At 39.3% G+C, this 18,620-nt stretch overlaps 2 protein-coding genes across 3 annotated transcripts; both read left to right on the forward strand.

Annotated features, from left to right (window-relative positions):
• Positions 1–446: 446 nt before the first annotated feature.
• Positions 447–10,873, forward strand: hjv (hemojuvelin BMP co-receptor). Its single transcript, XM_048153035.1, has 5 exons — positions 447–602; positions 2,257–2,334; positions 4,859–5,020; positions 5,281–5,786; positions 9,410–10,873. Exons 3-5 carry the CDS (start codon positions 4,918–4,920, stop codon positions 10,025–10,027), a joined length of 1,227 nt encoding a protein of 408 aa, XP_048008992.1. The 5' UTR covers positions 447–602; positions 2,257–2,334; positions 4,859–4,917; the 3' UTR covers positions 10,028–10,873.
• Positions 10,874–12,886: 2,013 nt separating this feature from the next.
• On the forward strand, positions 12,887–15,652 carry txnipb (thioredoxin interacting protein b). Of its 2 annotated transcripts, none has more exons than XM_048153037.1 (6): positions 12,887–13,506; positions 14,150–14,225; positions 14,306–14,453; positions 14,533–14,892; positions 14,985–15,284; positions 15,379–15,652. In XM_048153037.1, exons 1-6 carry the CDS (start codon positions 13,251–13,253, stop codon positions 15,382–15,384), a joined length of 1,146 nt encoding a protein of 381 aa, XP_048008994.1. In that variant the 5' UTR covers positions 12,887–13,250; the 3' UTR covers positions 15,385–15,652. The 2 variants fall into 2 exon arrangements, with proteins under 2 accessions (XP_048008994.1, XP_048008993.1); XM_048153036.1 differs by having other exon boundaries at positions 12,892–13,506; positions 15,376–15,652.
• The last annotated feature ends 2,968 nt before the right edge of the window (positions 15,653–18,620 follow it).

Here is an 18,620-nt window from a genome sequence, read left to right on the forward strand (position 1 = left end):
TTTGACCTTCAACCGTTTGGAGGCCATTGAAGTCCACTATAAGGAGAATAATCCTGGAATGTTTTCATCAAAAACCTTAATTTCTTTTCGACTGAAGAAAGAAGGACATGGACATCTTGGATGACATGGGGGTGAGTAAATTATCAGGAAATTTTAATTTAAAAGTGAACTAATCCTTTAAGCCATTATTTTGTATGTTTTTAACATTTATTTGTATTTTTCAAGACTGCTGGCAGCTTCCCACCTATGTCATTTCATTTCATATCCTACATTAATAGATTAAGTTTTGATAGCCTACATTTTGTTTGTAATTGTAGGGGCAAAGTAATAAAGAATAAAGAATATATTCATAAGTGTACCGTCTAGAAAGATAAATATTTGTGTGTTGACAAACAGCGCATACAGAGAGAGTTTGGAGCAGCTCTTCGTCAGCTGGTGCGCGTGTGGCAGGTGCGCGCGGCGGGTGATTTACGTGTCTCACTCGTGCGGGACGGTGACGCGGGGGTCACGCCGCACATGAGTCCGTCACATGAGCGCGTCAGTGACAGAAGTGACGGGCAAAGATCTCAGCGTCGGTCTACAGGAGAGAGTCCTCTGATTCTGTGAGTTTGTCTCTGTTATATATTCTATATGCATGGATAGTTAATAATTAACAATACAAATATAAGTAAACTTAAAAGAATGGCTGTTTATGCATTTAACCAAACATTTTATTAATCAACCCAAAAGTAGCCTACTAGGTTTTTGGACATTTTTTTTTTCTCTTGGGGAAAAAAGGTCCCAAAATGGAGTTTTCGCAGTGATGCCATAGAAGAACCATTTTTGGTTCCCCAAAGAACCTTTCAGTGAACAGCTCTAAAAGGAACCATGTTTTTTCTACATTCCAACCTAAATGATTCCAAACCTATTGTGGAATGGACATTTCCATGGATGTTCTTTATTTTATGCAGTTTTATGAACCTTTATTTTAAGAGTGTACTTTGGCGTACCATGTAAATTATATCAAAATACCATATCTGGTACATCACTGTACCATAGTATTGCTACAGTACTTTTCTGTAAGGGATTATGTCTACAATAATACTTTAGCAGAACCATGCCTATTCATTCATTGTTTTATATTAGCAATGTTTTCCTTTGTTCCAAAGGTAGTTTGGATTGAGTTTACCTATTTCTTTTAATAATAAGCAGTAAGGTTTGACATCAAGTAATTAAGAAATGATTTCATAAAAAAGCTATATGTTCAACTTACACACACACAAACAAGCAGAGTAATGCACATGTGCATGCCGTGCCACAGACAGTCAAACTTCCAGTCATGTCTAACGCTGATTCAGACTGAAAGAGAAGCAGCTGTTTAGAGGAGGATCCTGTGTCCTGAAATGTTTGCTACCCGATGAGCGTTTAGACACGTTTGGAGTGGAAATGAGCTCTCTTTAAAAGTGCTGGCACACCAGATTCTGCCAGTTTCCACATGCAATGGCGCTATAGCGAAAGAGGGAATGATTCTGAAGTGTCCGGCTGAAATTAGACTGCAGATGGAAACGGAGAGCTGTTGAGTTTCTGCTGTCCGTCTCACACCTGCTTCTGTGCTGCAGAGCTTTCAGCCCTGTCTATTTCCACTGGGGCAGGTGCTGTAGGGGCAGGCCGGTGTGGTGGGGTATATTTAGACCCCCTATTTCTGCCCTGCAACTCCTGTAACTGCCCCTCCCACCACCAGCCGTCCCAACAGCTAGAATAAATATCAGCTGTCGGTGTTGGAGCAGACATGCAGGGAGAAAGCTCTGCTGAAGGTGGAAATGCATCAGAACTGCATGCAGTGCAAATGAGATTGTAATGAGATTTGAGATATTTGTCATGTGCTGAAAATGTTCAGCAGGTTTGTTTTGACAGATTGTTCATATCAGAGCTGTTGGTCAAGTGCAAACACAGAGATAGGACTGGAGTTTACTCCCGCATTCCCCCACTGTTTGTTCTTGAGTCTTAGTAAATAACACATCAGTGGTGAGAGTCCAAACTGCGAAATATCCCTCAGTACTGAGAACAATATGCATGCGAAACTCTGTGTATGACAGTTTGTTATACTGATCTGATCTATTATCTATGTAGTTGCAGTATGCAAACTTACTTTATTTAGTTCAAAATGTCGACTTGAAAGAGTTGCCGCATGAAAGAGTTTACAACATGTATAGAACAGTTCACAACAGTTTTAATGCATTTATCATATTCGTCATATATTCTTCTTTCTCTCCCAAGGCTGTACAACATAATCATGACAGTATCAGTCTCTTGATGGGTCTCAGGAACTCATAATTGATCAGATGAACTTTTGAGGTAAGAGAAGGTTTCTAGACACTATAGAATATGTCATTTTTATTATGTATGATGCTTATTAGATGAATGGTCTTGTATTTAGAACACATACTATGCTAAATTAAATTATACTTATAATATAATATAAAATAATATAATATAATATAATATACAGTACTGTTCAAAAGTTTTGGATCCATAAGAATAAAAAAAAATATATAATACTTTTATTCAGCAAAGATGCATTAAAGTGATAAATTGGTAATAATAAGAAATGTTTCTTGAGCATCAAATCAGCATATTAGAATGACTCTGAAGACTAAGAGTAATGATGCCAAAAATTCAACTTTGCATCACAGGAATAAATTACATTTTAAAATATATTAAAATAGAAAACAGTTATTTTAAATCATTTTTATCATGAATAAAATGCTCTTGATATGTTCTGAAAATAATACAATATTAGAATTGTCTCAGAGCATTTAGTGTTAGTTCACCCCAAAATTTTGTCATTATTTATATCGTTTCAAACCCATAAGACTTTTGTTCATCTTCAAAACACAAATAAAGATATGTTAATGAAATCTGAGAGATTTCTGTCCCTCCATAGGCAGCCACATAACTACCATTTTGTCACTTCAAAAAGTTCATAAAGAGATCATAAAACTAATCCAAATGAATTAAAGTTCCCATTCTTCGTCATCCCATGTTTCAAACTTTAGTTAGTGTGTAATGTTGTTGTTAGAGTATAAATAAAATCTGTAAAATTTTAAAGCTCAAAGTTCAATGCCAAGCGAGATATTTTATTTAACAGAAGTCGCCTACATCGAACGGCCAGTTGGGACTACATCCCTCTACTTCCTTCTTTAATGACGTCACTAAAACAGTTTTTTGACTAACCTCCGCCCACAGGAATACACAAGAGTTGCGTTTGTAGAGTGTGTTTGTCGCCATGTCGTCGAAACGCTGTTATTTTCATCCCGCAGTCCAATCACCGGGTCTGATTCCGGCTCAAATTGATAGGGTAAAATTAAAGACATGTTTACAATAACACTGAGCGCGTGCATCTCCACGTTATGGTAAGAGGCGTGACCTTTCCGGGCACGGTGCGCTCAGAGCTGTCGAATCACAACACAGGAACCGCTGGCACAATCAGAACTCGGTACGTATTTCTGAAGGAGGGACTTCATAGAACAAGGAAGTCATCAGCCCGTTTTTATGACAGTGGAAACAGCGGTATACAGATAAGTAAATTATGTGAAAAATACTGTGTTTTTTTACACGCGAAACATGAACACATGTTATATTGCACACTATAAACACAATCAAAGCTTCAAAAAAACATGAAAAACGGGACCTTTAAGTGGTTTAGTCCAAATTTTCTGAAGAGACTCAGTCACTTTATATGATGAACAGACTGCATTTAGACTTTTATTAACATATAAACACTGATCAGTGAACATAAAAAGAAGCTCATCCGTACCTGCTTGATGCGCGAGAACCTCATTGGTTCTTGCGGAAGCTCAAATGTGCTGCGTAACACACGAGAATGAACCTCATTGGTTCTTGCACACGTCAAGCAAGAGTGCTTGAGCTTCCGTTTACCATATCTGATGTGTGTTGATGAATGTTTTTATGTGAATAAAAGCCTAAAGTAAATTAGTTCGTCATGTAAAGTGATTGTGTCTCTTCAGAAAATTTGGACTAAACCGCTCAAATTCATATGATTCAATTCACCAGTGTTCACCAGTGTCCGAAATCTATACCCTTAAATAGGGCAGTATTTGAGGGGGCAGACATTTGTAGTGGTGTCCGAAACCATAGTATGTTAGAATGTTATTGAATGCACTTATTTAATCCAATGCACTGCGATAACGAGTGTACAACTGATGCACACCCATTGGCTAGAGAATACCTATAATGTAAGAGTGCGTGCAGAATGAATTCCCGCGTCTGACCAGAAGATGGCGCCCGCAGCTGAATCTTCCATCCATCCATTTTCCAAACTGCTGGTCCAAATACAGCGTAATATCATACAGGTATAAATTCCTTTTTAAATGATTATTAAATTGTTTAATTAAGGTTTACACATGCTAGTTTCCATGAATCATGAATCTTTTCATTACTACTGGAGCTGCCAGTTTGCTAAGTTTCAAATGATTATTAAACGGCATGCACAAATTATGCAAAAACTCTTGTTTTCATTGACTCCTTCAAGTGGACTGTATTAGTGGAGTAATGTAGAGAATAGTGAATGAGGGTATCGGTGGGCTATTTCAAACACAGCTATGGATTGGTTTTTATGAAGTCTTTATGAACTTTTTGAAGCGTCAAAATGGTAGTTGCGTAGACTGTCAACGGAGGGACAGTTCATTTCATTAAAAATATGGACAAAAGTCTTAAATGTTTGGAACGACATGAGGGTGAGTAAGTGATAACAGAATTTCCATTTTTGGGTGAACTATCCCTTTAAACCTTTCTAAAGAAGTATGTTTTTCCAGATTTGTGATTGGATTTGTCTCCCCCGTGTGGTTGTTTTATATAGTGCTCTTCAGCACCTGTGCAGACACCTGTGAGCAGGCCGTCCTGCCTGTGTCTGTATGGATGGGAATGGCAGCATCAGCTGTCCGTGGGAATCATTCACACAAAACATGGAAACACATTGTGATCATAATTACAACGGTCCTGCTCTTTAGTGCTCCATCAGGTAAAAATATTCCAGTTCTATTTCAATTAACAAAAAAAAAAATTAGTTTTGAGTTAACAGTAACAAGACAGCATAACATTTATTTATATGCCACATATTTTAGTTAATAAATATGATTACATAAATGCCTAAAACATAACTGTACTCTAGTTCTTACTTAGTAAAACCTGTTAACTGTACCTTCATTTGGAGTCTGACTCATATCGAATGAAATCTGTAAATTTATGAAATAATGCATTCGTTTTTTTTTTTTCCTGCAGTGTGTGCACAGTGTCGAATCTTGAGATGCAACTCAGATTTCGTGGCTGCGACTCTGGAGTTGGGTGTTATTGGAAGTGGGGGTAAGGATGGGGCTAATGCCGGCTACTGCAGCGCCCTGCGATCCTACGCGCTCTGCACCCAGCGGACGGCCCGAGCGTGCCGTGGAGACCTGGCATACCACTCTGCCGTGCAGGGCATCGAGGACCTGCTCATCCAACACCGCTGCCCCAAAACAGGGCCCACAGCTCAGCCACGGCCCCTGCCCCAGGCCCCTCTCTCAGGGGACGGATGCTTCTATGAGAAGGGGTTTATGCAGAGGGAGGGCCGGGCCCCTGAGTACCTGCACTGCGGGGTGTTTGGGGACCCTCATATCCGCACCTTTAATGATGAGTTCCAGACATGTTCAGTACAGGGCGCCTGGCCTCTCATAGACAACCAGTACATGTACATCCAGGCCACCAGCACGCCCACTAGAGGGAGCTCTTACACCACCATCCTCACAAAGGTGTGGAAAAATCACATTTACATTTATCCTCTTCTATAACTCTCATTTAATATTATAAAGTTACCTTGGATTTATTAATGCAATAAAATGTATTTGTATTTTAAATGTAATATTTCTCAGGAATGAGTTGTAATTCATTAATTTAAATAGAAAAGCCTAAAGCCTTTTTTCCTAACCATCCGCGACGGCGACACGCGACGATTCTGTTTTAGAAAAGGTTTCTATTTCTGCAACCATATTACAAAGTATGACAATGATAACCTCAGGTGCTGTTAATGTGCTTTATTTAATGTTAAATGCGTCTAATGTGAGTTTCAATATCATTTCGTGTGCTCTTTATAGCTATACTGAAAGCAACAATGTATAATTCACCTCAGATCTCGAAAATAAAGGAAAGAAGAACGTTCAAACTGTAAACTCAATGTGAACAAATAAGTGACAGTGATTGTTTCAGTCACTCAGTATGTCGTTTTAACAGTGTTAAAATGATGTAATATTATTTTTTTATGTACTTATCCATTTCGAGTGCAGTGCGCTTGCAGAGAGACTCCGCCCACACGCTCTTCTGATTGGCTGTGATTTTTGATTGATTTTGTCGTGTCTCATAGTCTTGTCGCTTCTGGTGTGGACAGACAAATTGCTTGATGCTGGAATCTTATCGCATCGAGTCTGGTTAGGTGTAATAGTTTTGTTTTGAACTCAACTGTGAAACATTACTGAAGAGGTAAGCGGCGCGGCCGTGACAAAAGCAGATAGAACTCATTATAATCAGTGATGCTGTCTACACTGGATGCCGCACAATGCAACGCAACAAATTCACTACAGTAAACTGATGCCCCGTTTTATTTTTGCCATTGAAATGACTGGGGAAAATTGTCCCAATCAACCTGAATTCACCCTACTCCTTGCGCAACTTCTGAAACAAAAGAGAAATAGTTTTGCAACAGTCACTTTATCGCTTCTAGTGTGGACAGCTTCTAGTTGTTGCAGCGTGAATCAACGCGACAACGGTTGCATCTGGTGTAGACATGGTTAGTTGCTGAAAGACAGAGACAGTTTGCAGATTTTGGGCAGTCGGAGTTGACAGATTTCACAGAAAATGGCAAAGTGTACGATTGGCACAGACTCTGAATTTTTAGCTTCAGACCGTGCTTCAATCCAGTCAGAGGATATCTTTGTTATTTTGATACCCTGCTGAAAAATCCAGTTAAAACCAGCCTAAGACCTTTTATATACCGGAATCTTGATATGACATCACGTGACGTTATATTCGGAGCTGTTCACGTCCTTGGACTGGGAATTACGCGTTTCCATGGCACCACAATCAACACCTATGAATCCACAGCGGTCAGGTGGTACAGCGGCCACGTGGTACATGTGGGAGCTTTCAGAAAACTCCCAGCTTACAAGCTGTAATTACGAGCTCTACGAGGACGTGAACACTTTTTACAAGCTAGAATCTCGTAACTACAGGAATTACGAGGCCGCGTGAACGCACCTATAACACCGACTGTTACGTAACAATCGGGGTGTACGCCCCCAATATTTGCATATGCCAGCCCATGTTCCCAACATTATGAAAGGCATTAGACAAGGGCAGCCAGTATTAATGTCTGGATCTGCACAGGTGAATCATCAGACTAGGTAAGCAAGCAAGAACAATAGCGAAAAATGGCAGATGGAGCGATAATAACTGTCATGATTCATGATATCATGATATTTTTAGTGATATTTGTAAATTGTCTTTCTAAATGTTTCGTTAGCATGTTGCTAATGTACTGTTAAATGTGGTTAAACTTATCATCGTTTCTTACTGTATTCACGGAGACAAGAGCCGTCGCAATTTTCATTTTTAAACACTTTCAGTCTGTATAATTCATAAACACAACTTCATTCTTTATAAATCTCTCCAACAATGTAGCATTAGCCGTTAGCCACGGATCACTATCAAACTCATTCAGAATCAAATGTAAACATCCAAATAAATACCATACTTACGTGATTAGACATGCTCCATGACGAACACTTTGTAAAGATCCATTTTGACGGTTGTATTAGCTGTGTAAACTTTGTTTATGCAACGATAGAGTCAAGAGCTCTGGGGGGGGGGGGGGGGGGGGCGGAGAGCGCAAGCAATTAAAGGGCCAGCAGCATGAATCGGTGCAAAGTTAATGATTCCCCAAAATAGGCAGTTAAAAAAATTATTTAAAAAAAATCTATGGGGTATTTTGAGCTGAAACTTCACAGACACATTCAGAGGACACCTTAGACTTATATTACATCTTGTAAAAAAACGTTCGATGGCACCTTTAAGTAGCTGGTTTTAGCTGGTCTCCCAGTCTCCTAACCAAAACCCCTCTAAAACCAGCTATGACCAGGCTGGGAGACCAGCTAAAACCAGCCTGACCAGCTTAGGCTAGTTTTAGCTGGATTTTTCAGCATGATAATTCTCATCTCATCAGAATACATTGCATCTGGTCAGCGGTTGCATACAGTCCAACCGCAAAAGTTCAAATGTTTAAATGCAACCAATGCTCAAATCGGACCATAGGTGAGTGATAGGTTTAAGATCTGCGCTGTTGGTCCTGATTCTAAAGAGTTTTACATTTGATAGTTTTAGCTTCAATTTAATATGATTTACTGGCTTTATGTTACTTTTGGGAGCACCAGTTTGCTTATGAAATAGCAGGTTGATGCAGGGAGCACATATAAAGAAGAACCAATCAGTGGATTTGCCTCAAAACTGTGAAAGATATTTTTTTATTATTATTTGAGACACTTATAAAATAGATCCATTTTGCTTTATTTAAGAGTTATGGTTTTGAAAAGTTATAACAAATATTTGGCTTAGTTTTATTAGTGCATTCTGTACAGCCAGTTGAGAACTGATGATGCTGAGCAATTTAAAAAATAATAATAATAATTTCTAGTTTCCATACTGGGCTTATTGTGGTATCAGCTGTTTCAGATGACTCCTTCCCTAAACAGCATATAAAACAAAGCAAACTGTTGGCTTTTTTATATGCTGGTCAGACATTCTCTTATTTTTCATGTTAGGGTTTCCCAAACGGGGGTTCGTGAGTTGATGAAAAGCTAATAATTAAACCATAAAAATGAAAATTAAATTAAATAATTTAAAAAATAAACTCAATTAAAATTAAACTTTTACTAAAAATATTACATATTTTATTTGTTTAACTGCATGAACCATGAGCATCCAGATGTGTTCTTAAATGATTAAAATATTAATAGTAGATCCTTTATTTTTAAGAGTGTACATGAGGCCATCTGTTGGAAGACTCCACATTTTCAGTTAGTGCTTAAACACAAAAATGTTTTTATTGCCATATAAAAGGCTCCAACATTACTTTTAAAACACCCAATTTTTTTAATAAAGTCTGTTCTCCCCTTATACGAGCCTGTCCAGCTGAGAGGGAGATAACAGATTTGTCTTCTTTCAGCACTGCTGCTCAAACATACTGGGTTGCGTTAATGGTATTCTACAGCCTGACATCTAATGATGAATTGATATGAATAATTAATAGGACATGCATAATGGGATATGTGCATGGGTTTAGAATCAGTCCCGCAGCTGACATTTCTCTGGCCCGTTTCCTCATCAGATCACGGTTATCTTGAAGAACTGGCGTGAGTGTGCAGAGCTGCAGATATATCAAGCAGAGCTGGATAACGTTCCCCCGGCGTTTGTGGACGGTTCTGTGAGCAGCGGCGATCGCAGAGGGCACCAGAGCCTGCGCATTCACTCTCACGACCCTGGCCGACACGCTGAGATCTGGGCCACTCACATCGGGACGACGCTAGTGGTGCGTCAGGTCGGTCAGTCGCTGAGTCTGTCCGTCCGCTCCCCTCGTGCGATCGTGGAGTCCTATACACCTGAGCAGGACCTGCAGTTGTGCGTATGGGGGTGTCCGGTCTCACAGCGTCTGGAGATGCCACACGCGCATCCGTCCACACCTGCATACTCGCACTGTTCCTCACTGCTTCCGGTGCGGGATGTGTATTTCCAGGCTTGCCTGTTTGATCTACAGGTCACTGGGGACTTGAACTCCAGTGCATCAGCTGCGGCTGCTTTAGAGGACGCTCGCGCAATGATCTCTGACCCTGATAGAGTTCACCTGCTGACGGACAGGGCAGGTACCAATCTTCCATCGCTGCCGGTGGTTCTGGCCTTTAGTGTCCTCACAGAGACCCTCAGACACACTATCTCGGGCCCAGTGTGACATCAAAAACACTGCACTAAAGCAGGCCTTGTGTGATATTTAAAGGATATTTATACTATTGTTCAGTGTTTACATCTCAGTGGTTTGGAGGTTTGTGTTTTGTGAATAGAGGCTGTCTGGAACAGCTTTGTTAAAAGGAATTGTATTGTGGTTATTTCAGTGTTAAACACGTGTGTGAATTATAAATGTAACATATTTGTGAACATTTTTAGCAGGATAAACTTGAATAACCTTTGCAAAAATGTAAATATAAATGATATTTAGTCATGCGACTCGTGTATGTTTTCTCAAAGGTGGATTAACTTTATGCAGGAGTGTATTTATAATAAAGAACAAAATGTAAAATATTTCCACAGAGCAGAAGCTCATTGTCACAGTATTAATTAAAGAAGGTCAGTAGGGTTATTCAAGAATTTAATTCATTTTTTATTTTTATTTGTCATTTGAATTGTTTAAGTTTCAGTTTTTCAGTTTTTTAAAATTATATTTAGTTTTTAGTAGTATTTTATGGCTACCAAAGTTAATGCATTACCTGAAATTATTTAAATATATTTGTTAAAGTTATGTTTAATGAAGGAGGGTTGTACTCAATTCAACTAAAAATTTATTGTATTTGTTTTACCAAGTCATTTTATTACTTTATTTATTTTCCCATTATCACATTTATTTATTTTCAATTTCTGCAGGTTTGGGCTTCCGTACTGGAGTCATAAAAATGTTTTTCAGTGTAATTTTAAGTGCGTAACGATAAAAACACTGGGAGACATACTGTAAGACACTGCAGATCATGTCAAATTGCAATAATCACTTTTCCAAAGCTAAAATAAAGAGTATTGAATCATTTTCCTGTCAAACTTGTGCTTGTGATTTCAGAACTTTAGGAATATTATGTGTCTGTGAAATTTACCATGAGAATCTGATTTTTTTCCCAGTAATTTTTCTCCCATTGATCTTCTTTGCCCAGAGACTCCTACTGAAAGCCTGTGGAAGACCATGAGAATGGATCTGTGGTATTCTCTGTTCGCATATGTTGCTTAAAGTTAAATCTATGCATCATTTATGCTGGGAAACCATAGTTTGCAGCAGGTGTGAGATGGAGGCTGTAGATTCATCTGTGTGAAAATCACAGTTGATGGAGGTCTCACTCCTTGTGAATGATCACACTGAATGGTGTTCGTTTGGATGAGCTTGCATGTTTATATTATATTGGTCTGGGTTATGTACTTGAAAGCTGTCTTTTCCCTGCACTCTTATCTTAAAAGTACCATTCACTATAGTTTTTATGCTAGTTTTATGTTCATATAATGTACAGGACAGAACGACGGGTGTTAATGTACTGTACAGATATCCAAAACAGGGAGTCGAGCAATTTCCCACCCTCTCCGGACAGGATTGTAACTGGAGATGAAGGGTGTAGGAAGGATGGCACGAATGAGGTAAGCAGCTGTTTGTTTATATAGGCTACTCTTATCACCGTGATGATGGATGGATGGGGTTATATAATCAGACTCCTCCTAAACTTTTTGTTAGGGTTCATGCAATGAAGTGTTTTGGATCAGTCAGCAGATGGCAGTGCTTATCCAATCAGAACAGTCCATGTGAATATAGAGTCTCTGTTGCACACGTTTCCGAGCATGTGGACTGTTGCATTCGTTTGGTCATCTCTTATGACCGCTGGACTTAATTGTACATGTCAGATATATCTTGTATATTCAGTAATACCACTAATACAATGTTTTTGGACATGTATCAAAGCAATAACATTCATTTTGGACATGTACCAGAGTAATGGTTTTATGATGTACCAGGGTACCATGTTTTTGGTCATGTACCAGTGCAATACCATAGTATTTTGACATGCACAAGAGCAATATCATGGTATTTTGATATGCACCAGAGCAATATCATGGTTTTTGACCTGTATCAGGGTAATACCATGGTATTTTGACATGCACCAGGGTAATAACCATGTTTTTGGTCATGCACCAGAGCAATACCATTGTATTTTAATATGTACCAGGGTAAGACCACATTTTTTGTTCATGTACCAGAGCAATACCATGGTATTTTGACATGTAGCAGGAAAAGACCATGGTTTCTTGATATGCACCAGTGCAATGCCATAGTATTTTTTACATGTACCAGGGTAATAACCATGTTTTTGGTTATGTACCAGAGCAATACCATGGTACTTTGACAAGTACCAGGGTAGTACCATGGAATTTTGGCATGTACCATAGTAATTCCAAGGTTTTTGGATATGCACCAGTGCAATACCATGGTATTTTGGACATGTGCAAAGGTAATATTGTGGTTTTTGGCCATGTACCACATTAATACCATGGCATTATCCTAGGTACCTAGGAGGAGCGCCATGGCAAATACATTTGGTAATCATTCTGTAATAATGGCATATCCTCACATAAACCTATAGTACAGTGACAGTATAAGATGGCAATATTGTATTTTGATAAATGCATTTACATGGTATTCCAAAGGAACCTCTAAGACTATCACATTACTACTGTGGCATATGTCCAAAATCATATAATACTTTTTGGTACTTTGTTTTAAAATAAAAATAACATGGTATTATCATCCGATACCATTACTTTACCATAGTACAGCCACAGTCATTTTTGTCTGTGTAGAGACGCTTGATTCTTTGGTGTCATTCAGTTTAGGTACAGATGCATTTGTTACGTAGACAATCCCCCACTATTATGAATGTGTCACACGTGTCCACATAACTTGTTTTGGAACAGGGCACAGTGAGCACTCACACTCCACCCCTGCTCCATATAATTACTCCACCTCCTCAAAAACTCCTGCCCCTTACCCACGAGCTGTCCACGCGCTCTGGACAGACTGCCATTGGCCCGAGTGGACGCAAACAGCCTGTGCGTCCTATGAGAGAGACGCGCCTGGGTCGATCCACGGGGCGCATGTGGGTGTCCAGCACCGATGCCCATATCTGTGTCCAGCTCGCATCATCAGCAGAGCGGCCGTGTGAACTATATAACCACCCACTCCCACTCAGTGTTTACTGACAGATCAGAGTCACCAACAGATTACCAAAACATCTAATCGAAAATAATATTACAAGAGAAAATAACACCAGCAGTACTGGTGAGCTTGTTGCAGAACTGATCCATTCAGTTACTTTGATAACCGTTAATAAAACTATTGAAATTCTTATTCGCAAAATTAATAAAGTAGCAAAATGGGCGTACTGACAAAGAAACCCAAGACCTTCGAGGTTCAGTTCAGTGACCCAAACAAGAGCGCGTATAGCGGCGGAGATAAAGTGGCCGGGCGGGTGATCGTGGAGGTGGCGGAGGTGGTAAAGATTTCCGCCGTTAAACTGTTCGGAATCGGATGCGCTAAAGTCGATTATAATAAAGGAAAGCTGCACTGCAGAGAGGAGATTGACTACCTGAAATATGAAGAAATTCTTCACCTCGATCATCAGCCCACAGGTGAGAGACAAACTTTTGTTACCTGGATGTGCGAATTCAGAAAGGTCTACTTTTCCTGTCAGTAGGCCTTTTATGGCGACCCTTACAAAGTTACCTAACTACTTTAAACATATTTTAATCAAAATACATAATGTGATATGTAGTGATATATTTATGAAATCTGTAATAAAGTGATATTGACAGTATCCAGTCAAGCTACGTAATGTTGCTATAGTAACCTCCTCAAAAGCGACGGATCTACTTAGCGCACCCTGACTAACCTGTAAATCTGACTTTATTTGTCACTAAAACGTTTTAAATCGTTAATATAAAATCATTTAAGACCTCTAACCTTTGTTTTATTTTCTTTTTGAATGGTTTCAAGCCCCTTAACTAGTTCTAGCTCCTATGTAGCCTACTATTGTAGTTTGAACAAGGAGGGGTAGATATTTTTCTCCCATACACTTCTACTCTAGTTTTGGTGTGGGTTGAATTTAGTTATTTGAGCATAGAATGAAAATCAAAAGGTGGTTGAATAGGGGACACATGTAAGTTTAAGGATTGTTTATTGAAAACCCATTTTTAAATTGAAAATTGGAACGACATGAGGGTGAGTAAATGATGACTTTTGAGTGTTACTTAAAGCCCAATCTCGCCTCCACAGATGCAGATGGCTCCATGACTCTCAGGCCTGGAAACAAATACGAGTTCATGTTTGGTTTCGAACTTCCTCAGGCAGGGTAGGTTTCTTTTCTAAAATTTCCTATTACAAATATTGCATGAAAAAATTAATATTTTAATGCAAGACCTTTCTAAACAGGTGCCTAGTTTCCTCGTACATGGGAAAGTTTGGCTCAGTCCAGTACTACGTGAAGGCTGTCATAGAGAAATCAGGCCAACCGTATGCGGAATGCAAGCGATATTTCGATGTGGAGGAACCCATTGATGTCAACACCCAAGAGCTCATGGTAAGTCCACAGATATCACTCAAATTTCAGTGAAAATACATGATTAAAAGGTGAGTAAGTAGTTTCCTCTTCCTCTCAGGCTCCAGTTACAGGAGCAAAACAGAAGAAAGTCACCTGCATGTTTATTCCCGATGGTAGTGTTTCCGTGGCTGCTCGCATAGGCCGGAAGGGTTACAGCGAAGGAGAAGACATTTGCATTGACGCTCAGTTCGAGAACACCTGCTCTCGGATCGTCGTTCCTAAAGCCGCCATCATAGCCAAGCACATTTACCTGGCGAACGGCCGCACCAAAGTGTTTCAAGAGAAACTCACTTCTGTCAGGGGCGACCACATCATATCTGGCATGCGTGATATGTGGCGGGGGAGAGTCGTCCGTGTGCCCAAGCTAAAGCCCACCATCCTGGGCTGTGACATTATCCATGTTGACTACTCTCTAAGGGTGAGTTATATTCTTAATAATCAATGCAGACGCTTCAGACTTCACTGGCAGCTGTGGATCAGAGGTTAAGGTTTCTCTCTCTCTGGGGTTAGATCTCAGTGCACATCCCAGGAAGTGAGAAGCTGATCCTAGAACTGCCTCTGGTCATCGGGACGATCCCCTACAACGGCATGAACAGTCGCACCAGCAGCATGAGCAGCCAGAATGGCAGTGCCACCTCCAGCACCTGCGTCTCGCTCCCATCTTCTCCGCCTAGCTACAGCGAGATCTCCCGGGACAACCGCATGGATAGTTCCTTCATTCCTCTCTTGGATGATTATGACACAGATGACAGTCCTATCTTCATGCGCATTAGCGAGTATCAGCTTCCACCTCCCCCAGCATACACTGAGGTACACACACACACAGATATATTTAAACATAGCCTTTACCCTAGTTGAGATTGCACTAATGATTGTGTCTATCTTTTCTCTGATTAAACAGCAGAACTGAGGCTGCATTGGCAATGGAGTTCTTCTTGCTGCCACAAAATATTAAACTCCAGTGGAAGATCAAATGCAGGAAGATACAGATCATGCTTTACTCCAGAGTGTTGGACTTTGTAACGCTGTGTCACATCAAGAACTGGTTGATTGCAAGTCGGTGAAGTCGTCCGAAGCCGTTTTACTGAATCACAGGACAGTTTTTCCGATGTAAGAATCCAACTCTTGAAAATGTCCATTTATGTTTTAATGTTTAATTCTGAAGTACCCTCAGCATCTGAGGGAGTTTGTACATTTATGATTTTGCCATATTGGTGTAAAATTCTGTCTGCTCTTATTCCAAATTGGAAATTATAGTGTGTTTATGGCAGAAAAATGTTCAGATTAACGGGACGATTTTCTTTTGTGATGCACAAAAATGTGATGCAGTTTTGTGAGGGGAAATATTGTAGTTATCATTGCTATGATCTCCTAGCAGCATGTGTATTTCTAATGTAATGTAGAAACCAGAATATGCATTTATATAGAATGTCTATATATCAGTTTTCATATAGTCTACAACAGAGTATTAGTGTCAAATTAATCCATCTTGAAATTATGTGCATTTTGTACTCCTGATTTTTTTTTTATTTGAACTTATTATTCTACAAATAACATTTTAAGAACACAATAAAAGTTGAAATAATAAAATGCAATCAAGTGTCATTAGTATGAGACCCCAAACTTCTATCTATCTATCTATCTATCTATCTATCTATCTATCTATCTATCTATCTATCTATCTATCTATCTGTCTGTCTGTCTGTCTGTCTATCTATCTGTCTCTGTTTACTGTATATCTGAGTATTATATAATATTGCATACTGTAAAATTTTATAGTCACTGTACTAAGCATGTAGTTTTATGAAACATCTGGTGTGTAAGTGCATTAGCGCAGAGTGTCCTCGTGCCATTCCTGGCATGAGGATGAATGGAGAGGAAAGGTTGATCGCAGGAAACAAAACAAATAGCAATGTTATGAGCACCTGTTGTGTATATCTGTAGGGGAATATTTTCTGGCTGGAAAATATTCAAGAGCTATTTACTCATGGCCAATGCACTTCCATCCATGGGCCTGTTTTCAGAATAGCATTTCAGTCATGTAATTCTAATCCAAATGGGCGAAGTGAACGTGTTGGTAACTATGAGCACTCCCTCACCGGGCAGATCAGACCATCTACAGTACAGTATGAGCAGCCCGGTCCGCGGATATCCGTGCGGGATCGCATGCGTGCAGGGATGGAACCGATTCAAGGCCGAGATCAGCAATCCTGGAACCATTAAATCAGACATCAGACACCTGATGCGGCTGTTTACTCACCGTGCAGCTGTTCCTCTTTATAGAGCTCACTCAAAAAGGATCTGTAGCTCTCCTGACCCCCCTCTGTCTCACTCCATTTCCAGCTATTGAACTTGAACCTTGTTCAGAAATCCATGCAGATGCGAGACTAGTCTTCTCTTGATTTTTCTATACGCTTCCGTAAGACTGCAGTGAATTGTGTAACGCCATTGCATGATATTGTGCGAGACAAATAAATCAGTGGTTGAAGCCCACTGCATAGGTCAGATAGGGAGGTGTCTCTGAACCTGTGCTGGTATTTATCGCTCTTTGCATTTGCTAAAGTTGCTTGAAGTTGCTAAAGTGAAAATGTCAGACAGTCACATTAAACAGGAATGCAAGGCTGCATACATTTATTCACATACATACTTTCACGAGTTCACATATCCATATAATTAAATAGAGTAAAGTTCATCGTATTTGGCATGCTGTCCGGGGAGAGGGCTCCGAGCTCTGAATTTTGGCCCGAACCCAGAGTAGGCTACTCCCCTCCCCCCCCGGTGTGGTAAAAGTAGATAGAACTATAAGTGAGACGATGGGGTGGAGGCAGGACGCTGATAAACTCTCAGATGAACAGAAGTCAGTCTGCTGAATTTATACCTTTTGACATTGGTTGAGCTGATTAACTGAATGCTCTCCACCTGTGCTAATTAGGTTAATTATCTGAACTTGCTCCTCCCGAATTTTGTTAATAAAACATCATGTATTTGTGTGGACATCTCATTGACTTCTATTTATGTTCAGTTAAACTAATTAATTAATTACCTTTAACTCTTACATTACAGACAGCTTATGTATTTTGATTTTTTTATTCTAAAAATGAATGAATGAATATATATATATATATATATATTATTTTATTTTATAACCCAGTTGTCTTTGGTTTCTCCAATGTAATGTGAGTGCTGTACATGTCGTCCTGCTGACTAATGCTGCCTACTGCCAACAGGGACTCTATGCTATGACAGGTATGATAGGAACCTTACTTCAAGTCAAGTCATTTATTGCCTTCTCTCTTCTTAAAAATTAAAGGGACAGCCAACCCAAAAATAAAAATTTTGTCATTTACTCACCCTTATGTCTTTCCAAACCTGTATGACTTTCTTCTTTGGTGGAACATGTAAAAATATATTTTTAAGAATGTTGGTAACCTAACAGTTTTGGTTCCCATTGTATGGAAAAATAAAAACACAATGCAAGTCAATGGCAAACGAAACTATTTAGTTACCAACATTCTTCAAAATCTCTTCTTTTGTGTTCCGCAGAAAAAGAAATGCATACGAGTTTGGAACGACATGAGGGTCAATGAGTTTTGTGTGGATTTAAAAACAAAGGAAAAAAAAAAAAATTAACCTTTAAAGACACAATATGCAAGTCGCTTATTCAAAACAATAACAAAGGTGTAGCTTGATGATGCTGCGAATGAGTGTGGAATCATGGGAGTTGTCTTCACCTCCACAGCCAATGGAAAGCAATGCGATGGGAAACAGGCAGAAATAGTGTTCATAGATTAGCTTATGTATTAAAGTTTTATTACAGTTTTTCTCAGTTGCTTTGGTGCATTTCTCACATCACTATTTACATTTGCATAACAGTTAGTTCAACCTCCACAACATTTAGTCATTTGTGCACATCATAGTAGCAGTTTCTCATTCCTTCGAACAAATTGCAAATGCTTTTGGACATGCATCAATTGCTTTCATACAACTCTCTGCTGTTTTATAACATTATCATTTGCTTATGTCATGTCAGTCAAAATTAACTATACTTGTGAATGCTGAATAGTCATTCCATATAAAACTAATTGTCCTCATTTCATTGCTTGAGTCATTACATACAAAAATGTTGAAATAGTTGTCAAAATCTGT

The sequence above is a fragment of the Megalobrama amblycephala genome, linkage group LG13 (genome assembly GCF_018812025.1).
Source record: "Megalobrama amblycephala isolate DHTTF-2021 linkage group LG13, ASM1881202v1, whole genome shotgun sequence".
NCBI classification, from domain to species: Eukaryota; Metazoa; Chordata; class Actinopteri; order Cypriniformes; family Xenocyprididae; genus Megalobrama; species Megalobrama amblycephala.

Bases quoted from the DNA above. Each gene is read 5' to 3' on its own strand.
- hjv (XM_048153035.1), top strand. From the start codon at position 4,918: ATGGGAATGGCAGCATCAGCTGTCCGTGGGAATCATTCACACAAAACA. The intron at 5,021-5,280 runs GTAAAAATATTC...TTTTTCCTGCAG, and splicing joins GCTCTTTAGTGCTCCATCAG to TGTGTGCACAGTGTCGAATC. The intron at 5,787-9,409 runs GTGTGGAAAAAT...TTTCCTCATCAG, and splicing joins ACACCACCATCCTCACAAAG to ATCACGGTTATCTTGAAGAA.
- txnipb (XM_048153036.1), top strand. From the start codon at position 13,251: ATGGGCGTACTGACAAAGAAACCCAAGACCTTCGAGGTTCAGTTCAGT. The intron at 13,507-14,149 runs GTGAGAGACAAA...TCGCCTCCACAG, and splicing joins CCTCGATCATCAGCCCACAG to ATGCAGATGGCTCCATGACT. The intron at 14,893-14,984 runs GTGAGTTATATT...CTCTGGGGTTAG, and splicing joins ATGTTGACTACTCTCTAAGG to ATCTCAGTGCACATCCCAGG.